We start from the raw sequence: 25,155 nt of genomic DNA, 5'->3' as shown, positions 1-25,155 counted from the left end.
ATGGAGGGGACGGGAGGGGACGGGAGGGGAGGAGAAGCAAGGAGGAATAGAGGAAGACGAAACTATAATCAGGATATATTGTATGAGGAAAAGATTCTATTTTCAGTAAAAGGAAAGTATGGAGGTGGGGGCAATTACCAAAAAATGTTAGGCCAATTTAATTTAGCAGAACTTATTTAACCAAGGATCTATCAACATACAAAACCTAGAGATGTTCAAAGAAAGGTCTGCACACATGGCAAGACTCTGTTCATAGCTGCAGTGGTTAGTGGTCCAGGATCTGCCTTAGTTGAGGTCTGCAGGATGCAGCATGGTTTGGTCAAGGGTAGGGAGTCAGGTGTCTGAAATTCTGCTGCTGAGAATGGTTTGGACTCAACTAGCTGTGAGAATAAATGTAGTGTGGGTAAAAGTTTGTTTTCCCACTGATGGAACAGTTTTGTGTATAAAACTTCAGACAACTTGTCATGGACACAAGCACTTTTCTCTTTGTTACAGAGTTGGAGAAATGTGCGGAAAGGAAGCCCCACTAGTGGGGAAATGTGAAAAGAGGCTCACCTGGAAAATTTGAATTGTTACACAGAAAACTTATTGGTGGCTACAGTTATTTACACTTTCGTTATTCTTTGTCTGTGCTCACAAGCTTCTATTTAGCTCGGATCCTTGGTTGACTTACAGCAAATACAATTCTTCTGCACTCTTCCCATCCAGCTGTTGACTCCTGTCTTCTAAATTCCAGAGTTTCTTTGGAAACAGGGTGACCTGGGAAGTGTACCACTGGGGTGGGGTGGGGGTGGCTTTCAGAGTCTACAGCCTCACCTTGCCTCTAACTAAGTCTCTTTCCATCCTTGTAGTTGTGGATGTGTTCATTCACTTTCCTGATCCATCACCCCTATGGACTCACATGACACAACTGTAAGCCCAAGTAAACTTTCTTTCCTTACAAAGACAAAAAACCTTTTCCCTTACTGCTTTTAAAAATCTATCTTTGTTTAGTGCATTTGGTGTTTTGCTCACAGCCATCCATTGGATGGAGTACAGGGTCCCCAATGAAGGAGCTAGAGAAAGGACCCAAGGAGCTGATGGGTTTGCAGCCCCATAGGAGGAACAACAATATGAGCCAACCAGTACCCCCTGAGCTCAACGGGACTAAATCACCAACCAAAGAGTACACATGGTAGGACTCACAGCTCCAGCTACATATGCGGCAGAGGATGGCCTAGTTGGTTATCAATGGAAGGAGAGACCCTTGGTCTTAGAAAGGTTCTATGCCCCAGTATAGAGGAATACCAGGGTCAAGAAGCAGGAGTGGGGGGGTGGGAAGCAGGGGGAGGGGGAGGGGATAGGGGATTTTCAGAGGGGAAACTAGAGAAGGGGATAACATTTGAAATGTAAATAAAGAAAATATCTAATAAAAAGGAAAAAAATAAAAATAAAATATTAAAAAAAAAGACAAAAAATCAAAGCTCCTTTTCAGGACTTGGGATGTAGTTCAGTGGTGGAGCAATTGCTTAGCATGCTCTCACTAGACATTTCCTCAATACCAAGCACGGAAAACATCCCTTTCTCAAAGCATTTTAGTGGTAGCTGCCAGGTTGTTCTAGACTATAGTGCATCTGCTTGCCATAGACTATGAACTAAAAAGCAAAGGCTGGCTTTTTCTCATCTCTGTGTTCCACCCAAGTAAGATCTTGGAATACAGAAGAAGCTCAAGAAATGTTTCACTTTAAAGTAATGGTACTTAAAGACAGTTTTGTTTTGTGGGGGATATTTAGCAAATGGTGCTTTTGTTTTTAAGACATGCTCCACTATGTTCATAGCAGCCTTATTTATAATAGCCAGAAGCTGGAAAGAACCCAGATGCCCCTCAACAGAGGAATGGATACAAAAAATGTGGTACATTTACACAATGGAGTACTACTCAGCTATTAAAAGGAATGAATTTATGAAATTCCTAGGCAAATGGTTGGACCTGGAGGGCATCATCCTGAGTGAGGTAACGCAATCACAAAAGAACTCAAATGATATGTACTCACTGATAAGTGGATACTAGCCCAGAAACTTAGTATACCCGAGATATAAGATACAATTTGCAAAACACATGAAACTGAAGAAGAAGGAAGACCAAAGTGTGGACACTTTGCCCCTTCTTAGAATTGGAAACAATCACCCATGGAAGGAGTTACAGAGACAAAGTTTGGAGCTGAGACGAAAGGATGGACCATCTAGAGACTGCCATATCCAGGGATCCATCCCATACTTAGCCTCCAAAAGATGATACCATTGCATACACTAGCAAGCGTTTGCTGAAAGGACCCTGATATAGCTGTCTCTTGTGAGACTAGGCCGGGGCCTAGCAAACACATAAGTGGATGCTCACAGTCAGCTATTCGATGGATCACAGGACCCCCAATGGAGGAGCTAGAGAAAGTATCCAAGGAGCTAAAGACATCTGCAACCCTGTAGGTGCAACAACATTATGAACTAACCAGTACCCCTGAGCTCTTGACTCTAGCTGCATACGTATCAAAAGATGGCCTAGTCGGCCATCATTGGAAAGAGAGGACCATTGGATATGCAAACTTTATATGCCCCAGTACAGGGGAACGCCAGGGCCAAAAAGTGGGAATGGGTGGGTAGGGGAGTGGGGGGGGGGGTATGGGGGACTTTTGGGATAGCATTGGAAGTGTAATTGAGGAAAATCCGTAATAAAAAAAAATTTAAAAAAAAAAGCAGTGTCTTGCTATATAGCCCTAGCCAGTTTGGAACTTGTTGTGTATAACTTCTGGCCTAAAACAATGATCATCCTGTTTCTCACTCCAAGGCACTAGGATTATAAGTGTACACTACCACATTCAGCTAACCTGAGAAGTCTTTTGATTGTCACAAACTGGGAGAGTACATGCTATTGACAATCATGGATGCTACTAAACATTTTAGGTACCCACAATAATCCCCATCAAAACAACAACAAAAAAAAACAATAATCATACAGCCTAAAATATCAGTCATATAGGAGTTGAGAAACATGTTCTAAGTAGTTGAATTAATATGAATTAGTAATTTATGAAGGGATGCTGGAAAGATGGCTCAACAGTTAAGAGCATTGGCTGCTCTTTCAGAGAACCCAGGTTCAGTTCCCAACACCCACATGGCATCTCACAGCTATCTACAACTCGAGTTCCGGGAGATTCAATACATGCAGGCAAAACACCAATGCACATAAAATAAAAATAAATAACTTTCTTAAAAACTGTAAAAGTTCTCTTCCAGAACTTTATTTTTTCTCTCATTCTATGCTCTTGATGAATAAGTTGTCCCAAAGTCTACTCTTTTATCTGAGAAATGAAGTTTGTAGGAAAGGCAGATGATGAGAGGAACAGGCAGCGCTGTTTAACTGTCTGGCTTGGACTAAGATGCTAGCATATATTCAATCCTGTACCTGACAAAAATGTGTGTCCCTTATCTATTAAAGAACTTAGGAAATTATTTAATGCTGTATTTCATATGCACGAGGAATCAAATAGCCCTCCAATAAAATCTGTCTTTTCTTTTAGTCTGGTAGCAGTTCTGTTTAACCCAAAAATATCAAGCAGGTAAACAGGCAAGAGCTTTCCACCTGGGAGTATTATTTAGGGTTCTTCCTGGGAGGCAGGGGCTCACTCTTCAGATCGGGGGTCAGCAAGCTACAACCCACAGACAGACCAAGGTTTTTATACATTTTATACAACATATGAGCCAAAGCCAGTTTTAACATTTCAAATGGTTGATGATGGAATAAAAGAGTAATGTCTTCAAGGATGTGGGTGTAGTTCTATTGAAGGAGTGCTCACTTGACATCGAGGTAGCCCAGAGTTTGGTCCTCAGCAACACATAAATCAAAAGTAGTAGGAAGAAAGAAGCAGAAAGTTAAGAAGTTCAAGGTTCTCCTGGGGACTTGGTAAGTTCAAGGGCAGCCTGGGATACATGAGCTACTTTGCTGCCTGAGCTAGCTTCCCAGCCCCAGAAATAAAGTGCTATTGGAAGAATCACACCCATCTGTTTACTATTCCCTACAGCTGCTTTTGCACATAGACACAAACCTATGGCCTGCCTGCAAAGCCTGAAATATTCCTCCCTAGTCGATTTGAGAAAATGTTTGCTGATTGTTGTTCAATACTCAAGAGCTTAGCAAATTGTGTTTACAGGAGGCTGTTTTGAAACACAGCAAGTTTAAATCCCCGGCACCTGGCCCTGCTTGGGGACGTCTGCTTGGGGATGTACCTCGGCTTTATGCATTGGAGTTTCCTCCTCGGTAACCTGAGATAATTTGGCAGAATAGTCTCCCACTCTTAACGTCCAGAGTGTGTGGTGATTGCAGACTGTTCAGTGACTTCCGGTGGCCATGAAGTAAAAGTGCAGAACTTTTGTTGGAGCCAAAACTGGAAACCCACTGTACCTATTCAGGACAAATTGGAGACTTGGTACTTGACCAGTCTCAAAAATATCTTTCTTTCTTTCTTTCTTTCTTTCTTTCTTTCTTTCTTTCTTTCTTTCTTTCTCTCTCTCTCTCTCTTTCTTTTCTTCCTTCCTTCCTTCTTTCTTTCTTTCTCTCTCTCTTTCTTTTCTTCCTTCCTTTCTTCCTTCCTTCCTTTCTTTCTTTCTTTCTTTCTTTCTTTCTTTCTTTCTCTCTCTCTCTTTCTTTCTTTTCTTCCTTCCTTCCTTCTTTCTTTCTTTCTCTCTCTCTTTCTTTTCTTCCTTCCTTTCTTTCTTCCTTTCTTTCTTTCTTTCTTTCTTTCTTTCTTTCTTTCTTTCTTTCTTTCTTTGTTGTTTTTACTCTCTAACTTTGGGTTAAAAGGGAATGGACAAAACTAGAGCAAAGTTGGCAAAGGATGGAAGGCAGAGGCTGCCGACCCCCGAATTCAGGGGTTTACGTTTGATTTTTTCGTTTGTTTGTTTGGTTGGTTGGTTGATTTGAGATTTTTTGTTTGTTTGTTTGTTTGTTTGGTGTTGTGCTATGGAATCTAGCACTTACCTCATATCTGTGGAAATCACTTAGATACTTGACATCTTTCCTGTTGCTCCCATGGCAAGGAAAAGTCTCTGTGGCCTTCTCTGTTTTTCTCAATCCTAACTCAGAATTCTTTATCCACAGTCCATGGGATTATGGGTTGTCAGCACTGGCACACCAGCCTGGGGTCTGTCAGTATGGAACTAAGATGGCCTGCTGCTATGGCTGGAAAAGGAACAACAAGGGAGTATGCGAAGGTAAGTTTTGTAAACGTTTAGACCACCCTGCCATTGGATCAGGATGGCCAGTTGTCAATCTATGACACCATTGTCAATAGATTCTCTGGAGTGAGGACATGGGTAACTACCAATACTCCACAAAGTTTTGGTCCCCGTGCAGTGTCCAGAGTGGTTGACACTTCACACTACATGGGAGTTATTCCAAGAGACTTTCTTGTTCATTCTTATTTCTGTTACTCTTTGAACAAATGTAACTCGAGTTTGGTTTGGGTTTGGTTTGATTTAATCTGTAGAAACCGAGTTGAGCAAAACCAGGCCAATTAACTCTAATTATAGTTTTTTCTAACTGATTTCTAGCAAAATAGACATTTTAATTATTAGTCATAGGCTAATAGCCAAGTAGTCTGTCTACAAAGTAGAATAGGGACTTTTATATCTTATAGATGTACCATTCCCATTTTTAAATTCCTTAAGAGTAGTTTCTAATGGCAAGAAATACATGCATTGTAATGCAAAGGTGTTGTTGCTTTTTCATTATTTTGTGCAGATTACAGACTAAGAAAACAGAGTTTTCCTTGGACACTGTGTTAGGTGTTTACTGAAAGATCTCTCTCTCTCTCTTTCTCTCACCACCACCGCCCGCCCCCCGCCGCAGTAGGTATCAAATACCTAATCCTGATCCTAAGTTCCTTGTAGGTTAAGCAGGGTAAAGACATGCCCAAATGTTCCAGAAATGCATTAAACTGCTAACTGTTTTAGAAGTATCTCCTCATGGGCCTATCCATGACCCAAACCCCTCTGTTCTAGCCAGCCCCCGAGTAGCTAGATTAATAGCTGCTTGGATGGTGGAAGTCATTATTTTTCAGTAAGGTACCCACGGGTAACTTTCCCATGCCCCAGTTAGTATCCCCATAACTATCTACATCTAGGCAAACATCTTAGTTAAACTCACTGAATCTGTCATAGTTACTGTTCTATTCCTGTGAAGAGACACCATGACCATGGCAACTCTTATTAAAAAGAAAGCACTTAATTGGGGCTGGCTTACAGTTTCAATAGTTTAGTCCATTATCATCATGGTAGAGAGCATGGCAGCGTGCTCCACAGATAGATATGATGCTGGTAACATAATTGAGAGTTCTGCATACAGGCCCGCAGGCAGTGGGAAGAGAGAGACATTGGACCAAGCTTGGGCTTTTGAAATCTCATGGCATAACCTTAGCAACACACTTCCTCCAATATGACCACACCTTCCAATTCCTATCAAGTAGTGCCACTCCTTGATGACCAAGCATCCTAATATACGAGTCAATGGGGAGGGCTATGCTGATTCAAATCACCACAGGGTCTAAAAAGGCAAAAGATGTGAAAATAGGAGGAGGGCTTGTTGGGAAGAAAAGGGGCTTGAGAAGGCCTGGGAGGGAGATAAAAGGAGGTATAGTGAGAGCTGAATATGAACAAAATACATTGGACGCATGCATACATTTGTCAAAACAATTTACAAGATTTTAAAAGATCGAGATTGACCATAGGGGAGGACAAAACTTGGTGTCTGAAGTCCATGAAACAAGAGAAGACACAGATAGTGTTTCCACACAGTCCCTGTTAGTCAAAGCTTTCAGCGAGCAGAGCTTCTTCGTAGTGGATTGACGAGGATGTTGAGATATTTTTTTTTAAATGAAGATCATCATTGTCCATCCAGTCACAGGAAGATAGAGCGTCACTCTGACACCTGTGCCGATTAAAAGGGCACTTAGATGTACCTCAGTTGGTAGAATGCTTGCTAAGCATGCAGCTCTCCTTCTAATTGGATGCCTTATGATCAAAGGCATCGGATGTTAGACTGATGTGGGCGACCTTGGAGAAGGTAGTGAAGTTCACTAAGGCTCTGTTTTCTTTTTTGGAACATGGAGAGGGCACTGACCCTCAGAAGGTCCAGAGTGGAGGTACTAAAACGTGTTCTTACTGCCTGTTGCACAGAGAAAAAAAAAATACTGCACATGAATAAATTACCATTGATTCAGGAAGGACCAATGAATGACTCTTGTCACATGTCTGTCCTTCAAAGCACCAGGTGTCTGGAGCAATAAGCTTTGTTCTTTACCTAGACAAACATTCTTCTTTGGAGGCAGTCAGGTGGAAATGGGTAAAAGTCACAGGAGACATGTGACTTATAATTTCTTACAGTCTCACGAACCTCAACACTTACTGCCATAAAACTTGGTCAGACCTGGCATACAGCTGGGAGTAAATGAGAGTGAGCTTTGGCTATCTACAAGGGCGGTTCTTCAGCTAGATCAGGGTAGTTTGGCCACAGTCTGTACAGCCCATCACAGTCCCAGTGATCTCTCAGCGTATGCATCACAGGCACGAAGGAACGTAAAGCAAAAGGTTAAAAGACCCACTGGGAGAGTGTAAGAAAAACAGTCAATACGTACATGCTGGAAGCTAAAGATGTTTAGCAACCATTGCTTTCATTGAATATTTGAGTTTTAATTTGTAATGTTTGCAAAAACTTTTAGATCTAAATATACATATATTTATTGAATCTGGGTTTTTTTTCCAAACGGAGTTCCATGTACTCCAGACTGGCCTTAAACTCTCTGTGTAACTGAAAACAATCTTAAACTCCTGATCGTTTGGCTTAATGCTAGAATCTCAACCACTTGCCAGCCACCATGCCCACTTTATGTAGTCCTAGGAACCAAACCCAAGGCTTTCTGCATTCTAGACAAGCACTCTCCTTACAAAGCTACGTCCCTAGCACCTGCATGTTCCTTCTTGTCAGCAAGGTCATAGGTTCCTAAAAGCACAAATAACAAAGATAGCCACTCCCCTCCTGCGAGATTTCTTAGTCCTAAACCAGAGTTCAGCCTGTGCAATAAGAAAAACACACCTCGACCTGCCCCAACAAGCAATACCAAACCCTGGCTGGGAGGTCCCAGTCCACACATGCCTTCTCTTTAATCCACTCTTCAGTCTTTGTTTCTCTCAGCGACCTGAACCCATGCACAGTGGACCCCTATCCCCAGCCTTTGCTTCTGCCCCTGTCTAAATCTTTCTCAGCAGTGAAGTCCGATCAAGTCTGTATCATTAACCTCAAAATATATGGCACTCTATTGACAAGGAATGAAGTGCTGTCCAAGGACAAATCCCTAATGAAAAACTGCAGACCGTGGAGACTGGGGGAGAACTAGGGGGTGGGAGGGGTGGAAATGTGGGTTTAACTTGGTGCAAAGTGTGCCTCAGCCTCTGGCTCTTTTAGACACAAACTGAATTTCCCTTTGCTGGATTGGCTGCTCTGGTCACAGATCCAAAGTCACTGTAAATTGAAAACATCTTTCTGAAGCTTCGACCTTAGAGCAAGGATATTACTCACTATTTCTCCCGTGTGCTCTCTGGCGTTCATCCTAGGCTTTCCTGTCTGAATCACACTGGAAATTAGCTTCCAGGGAGCAATCACGGGCCTTTGGAATTTAAAAAAAATCAAAGATTTATTTTTCCAACATCTGAACTTAAAGCTGCATCACCAAGCCCATATTCATAACAAAGGAGACACTGAAAATTAAATTCCATCTCTTTAGTCTTTGAAAGTGGAAAATTTTTTGCTGGGAAAGATTTTTTTTTCCTCTCCTTACCTTCTGAGTTATGACTTGTTCAGAACTAACATGTTTTCCTGTTACAATTTCTATGCCTATTGCTTTACTCACTGTAGAAAAAAAAAATATGTTCCAGGCATACTGGCACACACCTCTAATCCCAGCATTAATAGAGAAGCAGAAGTAAGAAGACCATGAGCTCAAGATCAGCCTAGGCTACATAGAGAGAGTCTGTCCCAAAACCAAAACAAAACCAAGGGCTAGGACTGTAGCTCAGTGCTAGACCATTTGACTAACATGCACAAGGTTCCTGGGTCCAGTACCTAGCACCACAATATATTTGCACACATAGCAAGTATTTGTGTGTGGCATATACGTGCATGTGATGCATCTATTTTCTCGTTGGTGGCATATTCACAACACTATATACAACATGGCAGGAGAAAAAAATGAATTTTGAGTGATTATCTGACGACCTAGAAAACATTGTAATAGACAGGAGCTGTCTCGGTCATTTTGTTCATTCCCTTCCCGTGAGTCTGCATCAAACCTGCCATGATCTTCCGTCATTTTTTTCCCTCATCCCCAATTCTGGCTCAACATGCTAGCTCCCTTGCTTTAACCTACCCTTTGAATCCACTGAAGATTTATTGAATGCCTACTTCACGCCATGCCTCAGGATGCAAAAGTCAATAACAGAAGAACAAACCCCGTCTATGGTATGTTTCTGTGATCAGCATCAGCAGCAAGGTTTGAGTGCCCATCAGAGCAAGCTCTTCAAATTTAATGGTAGCAAACAACACTAAAAGGACCTTGACAATTCCAAAGAAAAATAGTTAGTACTTGGGGTGGTAGCTCGGTTAGTAAAGTGCTTGCCACATAGGCATGAGGAGCTAAATTTGATCCACAGAATCCATATAAATAAATAAATAAATAAATAAATAAATAAATAAATAAGCAAGCAAGCAAGCAAGCAATCCAGGTATGCTTGAGCATGTTTGTAATCCTGGCCCTGGATAGGCAGAGTCAATCTGCTATCCTTAAAGGCCAGTGAGAGACTCTGTCTCAGAAAACAAGATTGGGGCAGAGGGACAGAAAGATGACTCATTGGGTAAAGGCCCTTGCAGTCAAGTCCGATGACCTGAGTTTGCTCCCCAGAACCCACATTGTAGAAGAAGAGAACACCATCTGCTGCAAGTTGTCTTTGGACCTCCACATGTATGTCATGGCACATGCATCCCCTGCCCCTGAATACAAATAAATACATTTTTTAAACAAATAGATACCACCTGAAGAATGACGCAAAAGGTTGTTCCCTGGCTTTCACATTAAAGTACATGTGTATTCATACCCACACACATGTGAACACACACATATACATACCAAAAAGGAAATAAGAGATAAGAGACAAGTGTCAGAAAGAAATGGAGGGACCTTAGAATTTGCCCATGTTACTCTGATGTCTTCCACTTGAATGCTCTTCTTTAGTAATGTTTTGGGTTGACATGCAGAAGTGATAGGCTGTGTGGTCTGAGGGGCTTTATGACATTGGAGGCATGGCCATGCTAAGTAAATAAGTCCAATGCACTGGTATTCATTGCTCTGTGGGTATGAGGGCTGGTTTTGTTCACAAGGCAATCCCTTCCAAGTGTTGGAAAAGATGAACCCAGAATAAAGAGGATATCAATTCTCAGTCCATCTCCAAAACGTTCTCTGCCACATTGACGGACAATCCGCACGCGCACCCTGTCAGTGTGTCAACTATATCATCAGGATGTCTTTTCCTTTTACAGCTATGTGTGAGCCCAGGTGCAAGTTCGGTGAGTGTGTGGGACCGAATAAATGTAGATGCTTTCCAGGATACACCGGGAAGACCTGCACTCAAGGTCAGTACACCACCAGGACCCTGGGATGACTCCACTTCAATGAGCTCAGGGAGGAACAACAGCACTGGAGGTTTCTTAGATGTTGACAGTCAAATCTTGAACAAGGTTTCAAGATGAGAGTTTTTGACCAATCTGTACTTGATAAATGTAAAACTTCTGGGGTTTTTTTGTTTGTTTGTTTGTTTTTGTTTTTAAATTACACAGTAAGGATACTCGCTTAAAATAACTATGGTTTTTGAGATTATCTAAATAATATACATCCTTTATTTAAAAAAAAAAAAGAACAGCAATGAATGAGAATTTAAAAGTAAAATAGGATGGGCTAGTGATGTAACTCACTTGGTAGAGTGTTTCTCCAGCATGAACAAAGCCGTGACTCCACCCTTAACCTTCATTAGAACCATAGTTAACAGTTTGCTGTAGATCAGTGAGTGGAGCAGAGACCCATTTAGGATGTTGAATGATCCATTCATATGGGATCACACACTGGATACCTGTATATCAGATATTTGCATAATGATTCAAAACAGTAGCAAAATTACAGATACCAAGTAGAAAAAAATGTTATAGTTGGAGGTCACCACAACATGAGGAACTAGATTAAGGGTCACAGCATTGGGAAGGTTGAGAAGCACTGCTCTAGACCTTCAGAGCCCTTTTCAATGACCCTACAAGCATCAGTATTTCTCATGGGTATCCTTTCCTGTCAGTATGCACAGAGCTCACACTCCCTAAGGCCACATCTCAGTCCTTAGTGTGAAAATATTTATCTTTTATGAAACTTATGCTTTCCTACCATTACCATGTCCATTGTTTCCACTCCCTCGACTCTGCAAACAATGCTAAATCAAACATTCTTCTCATATCTGCTCAACAGCCAGTTCTTCTAGAGTGATTTGGGCTTAGATAAATATCTAAAACTTGGAATCGATGAATAATGTGTCTGTTTACCCAACATATACATTTCTGAGAGGTTTTCACTTTGTTTCTGAGATAGGGTCTTACTATGTAGCTCTAGCTGTCCTAGTTGTCACTCTGTAAAACAGGATGGCCTTGAATTCACAGGTATCTGCCTGCTTCTGCCTCCTGGGTGATGGGATTCAACGTGTGTAACACCACACTGGTCTGTTTTGCTTTGAGACAATCTCATATGTCCCAGTTTGTAATGTAGCCCAAGATGGACCTTGAAATTCTGATCCTCCCGACACCACCTTCTGAGTGTTTAGATTATATGTATGGGCTACACCACCCAATGTATATGGTGTTGGGGGTGGAATCCAGGACTCTGCACATGCCAGGCAAACACTTTTCCAGTTGAGCTACATCTCTAGCCAAACAACAGATATACTTCAAAGGAAAATTTATGGTATTTGTCTTAGGCTAGTTATCTGATGACAATTAAGGATTTATTTAATATCTTTAACATTGGCCAGAGATGGTGGCACATGACTATAATCCCAGCACATGAGAGGTAGAGGCAGGAAGATCAAGATTTGAGATCTGCCTCTATTATTTGCTAAAGAACAGCCTAGGCTATCTGAGACTGTCTCAAACAAAAACTCTTATCTTCCAGAGAGAGAGAGTTGTTAGCTAATATATAATGTCTATTTGATTTACCTTTCAGATAAATGATAACTGTATAGTCTATTTATATAGTAATACTGTATGGGATGTGTACGTGCTAAAACATACTAGTTTCATTTCTAAAATTCAAACTTAACTAGGAATCTTTTATTTTTAGTTCCCAAACTTGGGACCCATTCCCCGGGTCATCTGGCACTATTGAAAGACATTTGAAGGATGTGATGCTGGCATCTACTGGCTAAATACCTGCCTTAGGGTTTCTATTGCAGTGAAGAAACACCTTGACCACAAAAACTTCTATAAAGAAAAACATTTAAGTGGTGATGGCTTATAGTTCAGAGGTTTAGTCCATTATCTTCAAGGTGGGAAACATGGCAGCATCCAGGTAGGCATGGTACTGGTGAGGTACCTGAGAATTCTACATTAAGATTAGCAGGGAGCAGGAAGAGAGAGAGTCACTGTACCAGGCTTGAGCATTTGAAAACCCCAAAGCCCATCCCAAGTGACACATTTTCTCCAAGAAGGCCACAACTACTCCAACAAAGGCACACCTCCTAGTAGTGCCACTTCCTAATGACCAAGCATTCAAATACATGAGCCTATGGAGGCCATTCCTATTTAAATCATTACAACACTTTACAATGCCCAAAAGTGCCCTATACCAACAAAAATAGCTTGATCCAAATGGCAATAGACATTGATACTGAAAGACTGTGAAAATTATAGTAAACAAAAAAATACCTTGAATGCTGAAGCTGGATATCAGTTAATAAAGTATTTGCCTAGCATGCACAATACCCTGGATTCGATCCCTAATATGAAATAAACAGGACATGATGTCAAATTCCTGCAATCCTAGTTCTTGAACAGTAGGAGCAGGGGGATTTAAGATTCATTCTTGGCTACATAGCAGGTTCCTGAGATACAAGAAATCCTGTCTCAAAACTAACAAACAAACAAACTAACATACAAACAAACTAAAATACTTTGGGAGGAAAAGAGGCCACCTTGGTCTTGGCTGTAGACTAGATGTTTCAACTAGGGTGATTTTGTCATTCAGGGGTGTCTGGCAATGTCTAGACACATTTTGAGTTGTCACAGTTAGGGGAGGGTTGCTACTGGTATCTATTGAACAAATACCATCCCTTCTCCTAAATACTCCACAATCCAGGCCAGCCCCTATATAGAGGAAAGATATGGACTCAAATGTCAAGAGAGGTTGAGCAACCCCTGCATGAAGAAAGCCACACAAATTAAGAAAGTGCCCCTAGCCTTACAATAAAGTTGAGCACCATCAGCCAATCACATTTACCTTCTCTCGTGAGAAATTTCCAGGGAGACAGAGTGATGGCTCAGCAGTTAAAAGGTTCAATCCTAGTGCCCATATATTAAACTAGGTGGGCATGGTAATAAAGAATGGTGACGTGGAACTCACTGGCTACCAAGCCTAGCCTAGTAGCGGGGCCCTCTCTTCCTGTCTCCAGCAGCCTGGGAAAGACACCTGACCTCCTTATTCATACTCATATGCACAAGCCCACACAAACATGCACACCAAGCAAACACTGAGAACCACAGGTTCCTCAGTGAGATGTCTTGGTAGAACTTTCAGGCCAGGTGCTTCTTTTTCCTCAGATCCTTTCTGGAGCCCTTCTGACTAGGGGACCTAGTTATCAAACATCAGTAAAATATTAACATTAAGAGAATGGTCCAGTTGGCTCAAGTTTGGAGGTTGTCTCCCCCCCCCACCCCACCCCTGCGCAGCCTGCCTGCCCCATGGCAGCCTGATCAAAGACGACTCGTGGCAATGGGCCTGAGCTAATGTGTTTCCCAAAAATCCTCTTAAGACATGAGTGAGTCACCTCTGGCTTGAAGCCAAGGGTTGGAGTACCCTGGGTTTTCCATTATGTCCAGTCACCATATTTCAGTCCCCACCTTAAAAGAACATAGGGATTGAGGCCAGTGAGATGTATGAGAGGCACACATGCCCTCATGTGCACACAAGTGTACACACACACACACACACACACACACACACACACACACGTGCAAATTATAATAAAATTAGCACATGTTTAAAAAATAAGGTGGTTGAAGTGTGTGGGGGAGATGATAGGGTTGAGGGAACAGGCAACAGAGAAGGAAATGTCAGGTGTTAAAAGCAGTCTGCATATACACCAAAGGCAGGAGCAGCTACTGTTTCACCTTTCCAGGACACACTCTGCCGCTGCAGTTCAGAATGGCTTCTCTTCTGTGGAACTGGGTGTCTTTCTCCTTTCTATATCTTCCCTGCGGGACTTAATCCATGTCCTCCTCAATCATATTTCCAAAGACAAGTCACATCCTTTTATCACAATATCTTTTAACAATTTTTTCTCCTGTATCTTTTCTCCCTTTTGACACAGGGTTTCATGTATCTCAGGCTAAGGGTGACCTTGAATTCCTTATTCACCCTTGTATCTACCTCCTGACTCCCCCTGCATCCATCTCCTGAGTGCTAAAATTACATTCTTGCACCACCATGCCTGGTTTTGAGGCACTGGGTACTGAACTCAGGGCTTTCTGCATGCTAGGTGAGCGAGCACACGTCCAACTGATCCATATCCTGTAGCCCACCTACTTTATCATTTTCTTGTTTTAAAAGAAACATTATTTATTCTTAATGTGTAATTTTTTTTTGCCAAAATATACAACAAAGCACAGAAAGAAAGAGAGAAAGAAAGAAAGAAAGAAAGAAAGAAAGAAAGAAAGAAAGAAAGAAAGAAAGAAAGAAAGAAAGAGGGAGGGAGGGAGGGAGGGAGGGAGGGAGGAAGGAAGGAAGGAAGGAAGGAAGGAAGGAAGGAAGAAAGGAAGGAAGGAAGGAAGAAAGGATACCTTTGAACATGCCAATTAACCACAACCATGGCACTGAGAAGTTTTCACCCTAGGTTTTTATTCCTTACACATTTCTGCTTTCCCGCTTGTTCATTTAGGATTGATCAGTACACATAGCCTTGTAATCACCCCATGAACACCTGCACATGCAATTAAGTATGCTGCAACCAACTGCCTATGGAGGTTCTTTCTAGAATGGTTATTAGCTAAGAGGATGGGCTTTGGCCTGGAGCCACCCCAAATCACAACAATGCTGCTGTCGTGAGCTGCTTGGGAAGTAGTAAAGGCAGAAATACTCAAATTGTATGTTTCTGACTCTTCATTAAAGTAGCAGCATATATAAATATATATATATTAAAAATATATAACTTAGGCAGTGAGTTGGCTCAGCAGGCAAACGTACTTGTCGCACAAGCCTATCAGCCTGAGTTTAAACCCTGGGACTCACATTGAAAGAACACTTTAAAGTTATTCTCTGACCTCCACACACACTATGACACCTATACTCTTACACATATCACACACACACACACACACACACACACACACACTAATAGTAATAATGAAATATTTTAATAAAATTATACAACTTGATAAACTGCCACAGCACTTTTATAATTGGAGCCCAGATCAAAAAAAACAGAATCTCAACTGTCCCCGCCTCCCACCTATTTAAGCATTTCTTTCCTCAACAAGAAAAGCGAAGCCATGGATGGTGGGTGGCACATGCCTGTGATCCTTAGCACTGAAGAGATAAAGCATAAGGGCTGCCTCAAGTTCAAAGCCAGCCTGAGCTACAATGTGAGAATGGATAGATAGATAGATAGATAGATAGATAGATAGATAGATAGATAGATAGATGACAGATGATAGATAGATAGATAGATAGATAGATAGATAGATAGATAGATAGATAGGAGAGAAAAGCATATCTTGACTTCACTTCATCTATTGCAGTATGTGTGCAATGGATATATCCATCTTATTCTACTTAATATCTGTTTGTTAGAATCATCCTTTGTTGCCTATAATTATAGTTTCTTCTATTTAACTGCTGTACAACATACTCACCACATACCCATCCTGCTGGGGTGTGTTTGAATCACTCCAACTAATATATGTACTATTATGATCCCTTTAGCATATGGGTGCGTGTGTGTGTGTGTGTGTGTGTGTGTGTGTGTGTGTGTGCAAAGTACCTGTAGAAACATCCATTCCCTCCAATATTCCTATTTGCTCCACATCCTCACCAATCTCTCCAAGTGGAAAGATTGAAAGAAAGGAAGTGGTTCAGCAAAGGTGACTCTATGCCCTTCCCCAAAGTGGCATCTGGTCTCTCCCACGTGGGTATTTTCTGACTCCGTTAACATTTCTCTCTTTTCTGCCTGGCCCTGCAGATGTGAATGAGTGTGGAGTCAAACCCCGGCCGTGCCAGCACAGATGTGTGAATACACATGGTAGCTACAAATGCTTTTGCCTCAGCGGCCACATGCTTCTACCAGATGCTACATGTTCAAGTAAGTTTCAGCAGCCACTCAATGCTGAAGGCTTGCATTTTGGTATTTGATGCCTGGGGAAAGACTTGCTTGAGTAACTTTTAACAACATATCAAGCTGAGTGATGGTACATGGCTTTCACCACAGCACTCGAGAAGCAGAGGCAGGAGGATCTCTGCGAATTCAAGGCCAGCCTGGGCTACAGAGCTAGTTCCAGGACAACCAGCGATTCAAAAAGAAACCCGACTCTTAAAAAATAAATAAATAAACAAACAATATAAAAAGTAAAAATAAAATTAAAAAATATATCTTGTGTTGTCCTAGTGTGGTGAAGCAAGCCTTTAATCCTAGCATTCAGGAGGTAGAAGCAAATGGATCTCTGTGAGTTTGAGGCCAGTCTCATCTACATAGTGAGTTCTTGGACAGGACTCCATAGTGAAACCCTTTCTCAAAAAAAAAAAAAAAAAACCCACCCACACCCACCCCTGGTCATGGTGATCCTCCTTTCTCTCCTCCCCTCAGTCCCTTGCCGGCTCAATCCAAAAGTCCTGCCTCTATCTTCCTGCCCAGCCATTGGCTGTAGTGCAATTCTTTATTTCCAGTCAAAGCCAACTGAGGACAGGGGCTCTCAGTTTCTGGAAGGTTGGCTTTTGAAAGCCAAATTAAGACAAAGCATCAGAACCAATTCCCAACATATAGGGTTGAGGATGTGTCTCAGTTGGTAGAGTGCTTGCCTAGCATGAAAAAAAAATCTCTGGGTTTGAGGCCCAGAATCATGTAAATATGGCACAATAATACATGCCTGTGGGTGGGTAGGGAAGTGGGGGGGAGGGTATGGGGGACTTTTGGGATAGCATTCTAAATGTATTTGAGGAAAATACGTAATAATAAAAAATATTTTAAAAAATAATAATACATGCCTGTAATGCCAGCATTCAGGAGGTAGAGACAGGAGGATAAGTTATTTCAAAGTCAAACTGGAAATCAACATGGAGATACATGAGACTCTGCCTCAAAAAAAGTCTTTAACATAACCATAAGCTAAACATCTTTGGGCACTTTTTAAAATTATGGTTAAGATGTACATAACGTAAAATTTACCATTTTAGGGGCTGGAGAGATGGCTCAGTGGTTAAGAGCACTGACTGCTCTTCCCAAGGTCCTGAGTTCAATTCCCAGCAACCACATGGTGGCTCACAACCATCTGTAATGAGAACTGATGCCCTCTTCTGGTGTCTCTAAAGACAGCTATAGTGTACTTACATAAAATAAATAAATAAATCCTTTTTTTAAATTACCATTTTAGCCATTTAAAAGTGAGCAAACCTGCTACCTTCACATTGTTCAGCAACCACTACCACCATCAGGCCTAATGGCCTGAGATTGATGCCTGGAACCCACAAAAGTCCTGGCTCTCAGTTGTAATTTCCAGCACCCTTACCTCAGTGTGGGAGGTGCATGCATGGAACTGGGCACAAAGTCCATGGCTTACACAGTGTAACAGCAGGCAACAAGAGAGACCATGGCTTAACACAGCAGAAAGAAAGAATCAACTTCTGAAAGGTGTCCTCTGACCCCCACATGTGTGCTGTGGCACCCATGTAACCATATGCTCACACACATGTGCTCATGTGCTCTCTCTCTCTCTCTCTCTCTCTCTCTCTCTCTCTCTCTCCCTCTCACTACACACACACACACACACACACACACACACACAATTTAAAACATACTAAAAGGAAAAAAACTTTAACCAATAACAGCAACTCCCTGTTGCCCTCAATAGCTACAAATCTGCTTTCTGTGTCTATAAATTCCTTTCTTCTAGACACTCACTTTATAAATGGGGGGGGGGCGGCGACTCATTAGGGAAAATCAATTACCTATCTCTACTTACATATATGTGGAGACAAGTAGGATTTTATCATGAAACTAGGCACGGTGATAAAAGGGAGGTGATAAATTTCTACACCATCCCAGGGACATCAATCCTTCCCACCACTACCTTTCTCACGCCCCTTGTCCGACTCCCAGAGATTAGTGTGTCTCGTTGGAAATGCATTCTGACTCACATTCCTGAAAAGAAAAACCCTTCTGTGATAATGAACCCCATGTCCTGGGGGAGGATGGGAATCTCCAGCCATTCATTTCTCGAGAGGAGAGGCTTTTTAAGCGTTGTATTTCAGCTTAAAGGCAAACCCACCTTCCCTGCCTGCCTTCCCCTCCCCTCCTCTCTTGCCATCTCATCTTCTTCTGCCACCTCAGCTCCCAGAAAGCACAAACCTGCTGCCTTCGGCCAGCTTCCCAAGGTTGCAATCATGCAGATGCCCAGCACATCTGGGGCTTTGGAAGATAATGTGTATTGCCCCCTAGTTCTTCTATGTCTTAGCCCTAAATCATCATTTACTCAGATCTTACCTTAGCAAAACAACCTAAGAGATAACATACATATTTGCAGGGTCTTTTTCAAATATTCTATTCGTATAAATTAAGGAGAAACCCACATGAAACAATCTAATAGTTTATTGAATTCTTTGCAGCACCCTTGTGACTAGCACCAACTAGAACTTGGCCAGAACTTCCTGGTCTTGTGCCTCCCCAACAAGGATCGTTATCTAGGCTTTTTACAGTGATCACTTCAAACTTCTTCTTCTTCTTCTTCTTCTTCTTCTTCTTCTTCTTCTTCTTCTTCTTCTTCTTCTTCTTCTTCTTCTTCTTCTTCTTCTTCTTCTTCTTCTTCTTTTTTGGTTTTTCGAGACAGGGTTTCTCTGTGTAGTCTTGGCGTCCTGGAACTCACTCTGTAGACCAGGCTGGCCTCAAACTCAGAAATCTGCCTGCCTCTGCCTCCCAAGTGCTGGGATTAAAGGTGTGTGCCACCATACCCAGCCACTTCAAACTTCTTTAAAACATCCACACTAATGGATGATTCTGAACACGTTACAGGGGAGCTCATTCCGTGCCAAAAGCGATATTGTTCCTCAAGTGGAAAGATAGCTAATTTTGGTGATTAAGTTTCAAAGAAGATAGCTAAAAAGAAAAGAAGTGAATGATGTAACCATCAGTAGGTGTTTGTTTCCTTGTCTTAGGTCTCCATCCCTGCACCCTCTTTCTTTACCTCTGGGGATTATCTGTGCCTCCACGTACAAAGTTTTCCTGGGTGTTGATTTTTTTTCTACCCGGCCCATTTTATTGTCTTTGGTCCATCTGGGTGACTAGCATTTTAGTGAAGTGGGTGAATGTTGTTATTTACCAAAATCATGGCTTTGATCACTGATCTTGGACTATAAGAAGTATTAAGAGGGCTGAGAGATGGCTCAGTAGGAAAAAAAAAAGCATCTGTCCTGCCAGCATGAGGACCTGAGTTCTAATCTCCAGAACCCTTGTAAAACACATAGCACAAGGGTCTACAATCCCAACAACGCTGTAGGAAGATGTGAGGCAGAAATAGAAGAATCCCTAGAGGTTTCCAGGCCAGCTAGGCTGAAGTACACAGTAGAAATACAACTGAGACCTGTAGTGTGGCTCTAGGGATCAAACCAGTGTGCCTCATGCATGCTAGACAAGCGCTCTAACACCTGACCTCCATCTGCAGTCCCTCCCAGAGACTTGTTTTTCCCCCCTTTCACCACCAGGAGACATGTAGCTAGTCTTTGCTGCAAGGGATGCTAGGCAAGTGTCTGGATTGTCAGAAACACATTTTAACAATGGTGAAAATGTGGGCCAGAAGAGTTCTTGTGGAACTGAGTACCTACTTGGTTTTGCTACATCACTACAGGTATCTGAAACACCAGGTTTTGTGGCTTGAGTGACTCTCAATGAGTCTCCACATTTGTGCAAAGATCTCTAGAGCTCCTTTGCACTAACTGCTCACGTTGATAATCTATATCAGCAATTACTCTCCATCCCCTAGAGACTGGCCACATGACATATTAATCTGAGTGCATATAAAAGATGAGAGAAGGGCTGAGGATGAGGCCAGTTGGTATCGTGCTCACCTCTTATACACACCCTTGGCTCAATCCTTGGTGTTGCATGAACCAGATGTGGTGCCACATGATTGTTATCTCAGAATTTTGGAAATGGAGAATCAGAAGTTGCAAGGCTATATAGTGAGTTCAAGGCCTAGCTGAGATACAACAGACAATGTCTCAATTTAAGAGAGAGAGAGAGAGAGAGAGAGAGAGAGAGAGAGAGAGAGAGAGAGAGAGAATGGGGTTCAGTCAAAGCTGTATGTTTTCCTAGAGATGGTCAAATGCAGTGTGTTGGTCAACAAAACAGACCTTGAGTGAGTGAAATGATTCCCAGAGGTCACCAGGACAATGCTTCTGCCAGATTGCTCGTGGGTTTCTATTTGAGACTCAGACCGTGAAGCCTGTCCTGAGACTCATTACATTTCACATCACCAAATTGGGAGAGACTTTCTTGGTTAATCTTTGACTACTTTTGCAGACTCCAGGACGTGTGCCAGACTAAACTGCCAGTACGGCTGTGAAGACACAGAGGAAGGGCCACGGTGTGTGTGTCCATCCTCTGGCCTCCGCCTGGGCCCAAATGGAAGAGTATGCCTAGGTAAAACAGAAAGTGTCACCTCCATTCCCTTCCATCCCCCTCCCATTACCCCTCCATCTCCCTCCCGTTACCCCTCCATCTCCCTCCCATTACCCTTCCATTCCCCTCCATCCTTTCTTCACTGAACTCCATTTTCACTCACCACTAGGCTTGTGTTGACTAGATACAGTAAATTCTTCAAAGTATTGATCTCTGTCTACGAAATATCTTCAGTCATTTGTGCTCTCTAAATACTTTGGGATAGAAAGGAAACCCAGTTTTCTAGTAGTCTATACTGCCGAGTGCCAGAATGAATAGGGCACAAAAGATTCTTTTTATTTACTGTACTGCCACCACATAGCTGACTTCAATCACCATGTGACGGACACTGCACCATCCCTTCAATCTTACGTGTCACGGGGATTTGTTTCAAGTCCTGGCTATCATTTTCCTGGAAAACTTGTGTTTACTTTTTTGTTCTCAGGATTAATTTAGTGAAAATAGTATCTGCCTCCCACGACATTTAGGCAGTGTTTTAAATGCTTTTTCACATTCTCTTTAGAAACCTACTCTAGGGGATGGAGCTAGAGCATAGTTAGTGCTTGTCTAGCATTTGCAAACCCTTGGGCTCAATCCCCACCACCTTATAAACCAGGTGTGGCAGAATGTACCTGTCACCATGGTACTCAGCAGATGACAGCAGGGAGACCAGAGGTCATCAGGGAGATCAAAGGTCTTCCTCAGCAAGTTCAAAGCTAGTCTGGATTACCTTAGACTCTTTCTCAAAAAAAAAGTCTTTATAAAAATTATCCAGCACACAGTAGGCAGGGTCAAGCGGACTTCTGTGAATTCGAGGCCAACTTGGCCTACATAGTGAGTTCTAAGTCAGCCAGAAATACATAGTGACACCTTGTCTCAAAAAAGTAAAAATGTAAGTTCATTGCTATATCTGGCTAGACAAAACAGGCAGATTAAATCAGTACCAATTAAACACATAAACCATTCATTCATAGCTGTAAATTTAGTACAAGCTGTGGCCTAAAGCTTTAGCATCCTTTCTCGTGTGTTATTGCACATCTTACTGTGTGAGTCCACAGAAGCCGTGTTGGTTCAGTAAATGATCCCAGGAAACACTGGTTGAGCACTTAGGAAGTATCACAGGAAAAAGCAGGTACCAGCACTGAGTGAATTCGGTGAGCGGGTTCACTGAGCTCTGGACACCTCTGGGAGACCAACTGTATGTACTTGTTACTTTCCTCATTGCTTTGACCAAAATATTTGACAAGAAGAAACTTAGGGGAGGAAGGGTTTATTTGACTTATGATTTGAGAGGATGTAGAGAATACCATAGTGGAGGATGGGTTGCAGCAGGAGTGGAAGGCAAGGCAGATGGTCACATTGCATCCACATTCAGAAAGCAGAGAAGTGAGATTTCAAGTCCCGCCCCCAGTCACTCCCTTCCTCTGGTAAGACTCCTCCTCCTAAGAGCCCCCACAGTCTTTCCAAATATCACCAGAGACCGAGTGTTCAAAGGCCTGAGCCGATGGAGGACATTTCACATTCAGTCTACATGTCGGAGGAAAGCTGCCTCTTGGCTTTCCTCCTCAGGCAAGGATTTTGGGTCACCTCTCCACCAACCACTGCTGTTCCCTCACGGGGTGCTGCTCCAGGGTGAGACTCCCTAGTCCTCACAGTAGGACCCAGGAACAAGTCTAGCAGGCAGCCTATGGCAGCAATGGGACCTTTGAGGGCTGAGTGGCACAGCGCCCTTGGTGGCTGAAGCACCATTTCACTCATTTTTGCATGTTGATTACTTTTGTGAGTTTGAGTTATGTTCAATCATGTAACTGCATATTCCTTACAATCATATTGCACCAAGTACATATAACATTTAGAGTGGGTGAATACAATATTCTCAATAGGGAAGAACCAATGAGGCCAGACTCTTAAAAAAAAAAAAAAAAAGGCCATCTTCTTTGATTTAAAATCTAAGCGTGATGTAACAACCTCTTCAATGTAATAGAAATGTTTTTCACTCAGGATGCTGGGTGTTCATTTATCCTAAATGGATATAGTTTGATGAATTTTATATGTAAAGCAAGCTCAGCTGCATAGGCCAAGGAAGCACTTTTTAAAACATGCATGTATATTAAACTCTGTCTTCTTTTTTTGTTTTTTTTTTTGTTTTGTTTTTCTTTGTTGTTATTGTTATCATTGTTGTTTGGTTTGATTTTCAAGACAGGGTTTCTCTGTGTAACAGCCCTGCTTGTCTGTCCTGGAACTCTCTCTGTAAACCAGACTGGCCTTGAAGTCACAGATATCTGACTGACTCTGCCTCCCGTGTGCTGGGATTAACTTTGTTCAAATCAATACTTACTTGTTATTTTAAGAGTGCAGCAGGATAGCTCAGTCACTGAGGTACTCACCATATATACATGTGCCCCCAGATCCCTAGCATTCACTCATGGGGTGGGGGAGAGGATGGGGGCCTGTGAAATGCAAACAATAAGCCAGCATTAACTTGCATGCTTAACCCAAGGTCCAACCTACTTGATACCTGGAAGTTAGAGCAATGCCTGAGTCTTAGCAAATTGCTCAGCCTAGCTGTCAGTGTGCCGTGTGACATCACTCACTCCGGAGAAATGTAGCATGCCTATATAATTGATTTAAGCTTCATTGTTACACAGTTATAATCGACTAACAACTTAAACAATGGTGCGTGCTTCCACAACTACATTTTTTTTTTTTTTTTTTTGGTGATTTGAGTCAATCTTACAGGAGCTTAGAAGGAGCTATTTAATACTTTTACAAAATGCAAATCTCAAATGTTCATGTCTTTCGGGTTGCTCAGAGTGAGGCTGACTGCACTTTCAAAAATTGTATGCTATGCAATATAATTAGTTCCTTGGGAAAATAGTCACTCGCCACATGCATGAAGTATAGGGACCACCACATGCTAGACACACACTCCGCCGTAAAGAGCTGGAGCCTGACACATAAGCAGATATAAGGAGTGAGGATGCAATTCAGTTGATAGGGTGCATGCCTAGCAAGCACGCAGCCTGGCGTTCCATCCTCAGCACCACATAAACAAGGCATGAGGGTCTGTAATCCCAGCACTAGGAACATGGGGGCAGGAGGATGAGGAATCAAAGGTCATCCTTGGCTACACAGTGAGTCTGAGGCCAACCTAGGATACATGTCAGAGAGTGGGGAGGGGGAACAAATAATGACATTGGAGCCAGGGCCATTTAAGACCTCCAAGAAAAGTTGGACATAATTGATATGAACCTGTAAGCTAAAGAGCTGGGCACATGCCTGGTGAAGATCTAGAATACTTCCTGAAGACTTGACCTTGGCAGCAGTCACTTGGTCTTCCAGGCAAGAAGACTGGGCATGTGCTTGGCCATTGTGTGGGTACCTGTGCAGGTACATGTGTCAGAGTACTCTTCCCTCAACCTCTGACGGCTTCTACTCCTCTATTCTAGATATCGATGAATGTGCGTCTAGCAAAGCAGTCTGCCCTTCCAATCGAAGATGCGTGAACACGTTTGGAAGCTACTACTGCAAATGTCACATTGGTTTTGAGCTGAAATATATCGGTCGCCGATATGATTGTGTAGGTAAGATCCAATGAGTCCCAGCTGCAATTCCAGGGGTGTGCTTTCAATTCTGACAGCCAGATGGGTGTGGCTGCCACGATACCAAGGTGCCACTCCTGTCTTGTAATGCCAACTGGAAAAGAATCCTGTCTCATTTGCTGTTTTAATTTATACATCTGATAACAAGTTGAATAAAATTTTATTGATGGAAAGCTTAAATTAAAAAAAAAAGATCCAGTGGCCTTTTCCCCCTTGCCTCCAAGCCTGCAGGCATTCTCTACAGGCATTTTTTATATTCATTCACTCTACTATACTGATCAGCTGGACGACAACACACACACACAAA

At 42.3% G+C, this 25,155-nt stretch overlaps 1 protein-coding gene across 1 annotated transcript in view; it reads left to right on the top strand.

Annotated features, from left to right (window-relative positions):
- The window catches only part of Egfl6 (EGF-like-domain, multiple 6), a 62,710-nt gene that overhangs the window by 12,064 nt on the left and 25,491 nt on the right, over positions 1-25,155 (top strand). Inside the window, exons 2-6 of the mRNA NM_019397.3 lie at positions 5,132-5,244; positions 10,619-10,711; positions 16,564-16,683; positions 21,109-21,228; positions 24,696-24,830. Of these exons, the coding sequence (NP_062270.1) occupies positions 5,132-5,244; positions 10,619-10,711; positions 16,564-16,683; positions 21,109-21,228; positions 24,696-24,830 (581 nt within the window). The remainder of the gene's footprint in view (positions 1-5,131; positions 5,245-10,618; positions 10,712-16,563; positions 16,684-21,108; positions 21,229-24,695; positions 24,831-25,155) is intronic.

The sequence above is a fragment of the Mus musculus genome, chromosome X (genome assembly GCF_000001635.26).
Source record: "Mus musculus strain C57BL/6J chromosome X, GRCm38.p6 C57BL/6J".
Classification (NCBI taxonomy): domain Eukaryota; kingdom Metazoa; phylum Chordata; class Mammalia; order Rodentia; family Muridae; genus Mus; species Mus musculus.
This window is presented reverse-complemented; position numbering and strand designations above follow the sequence as displayed.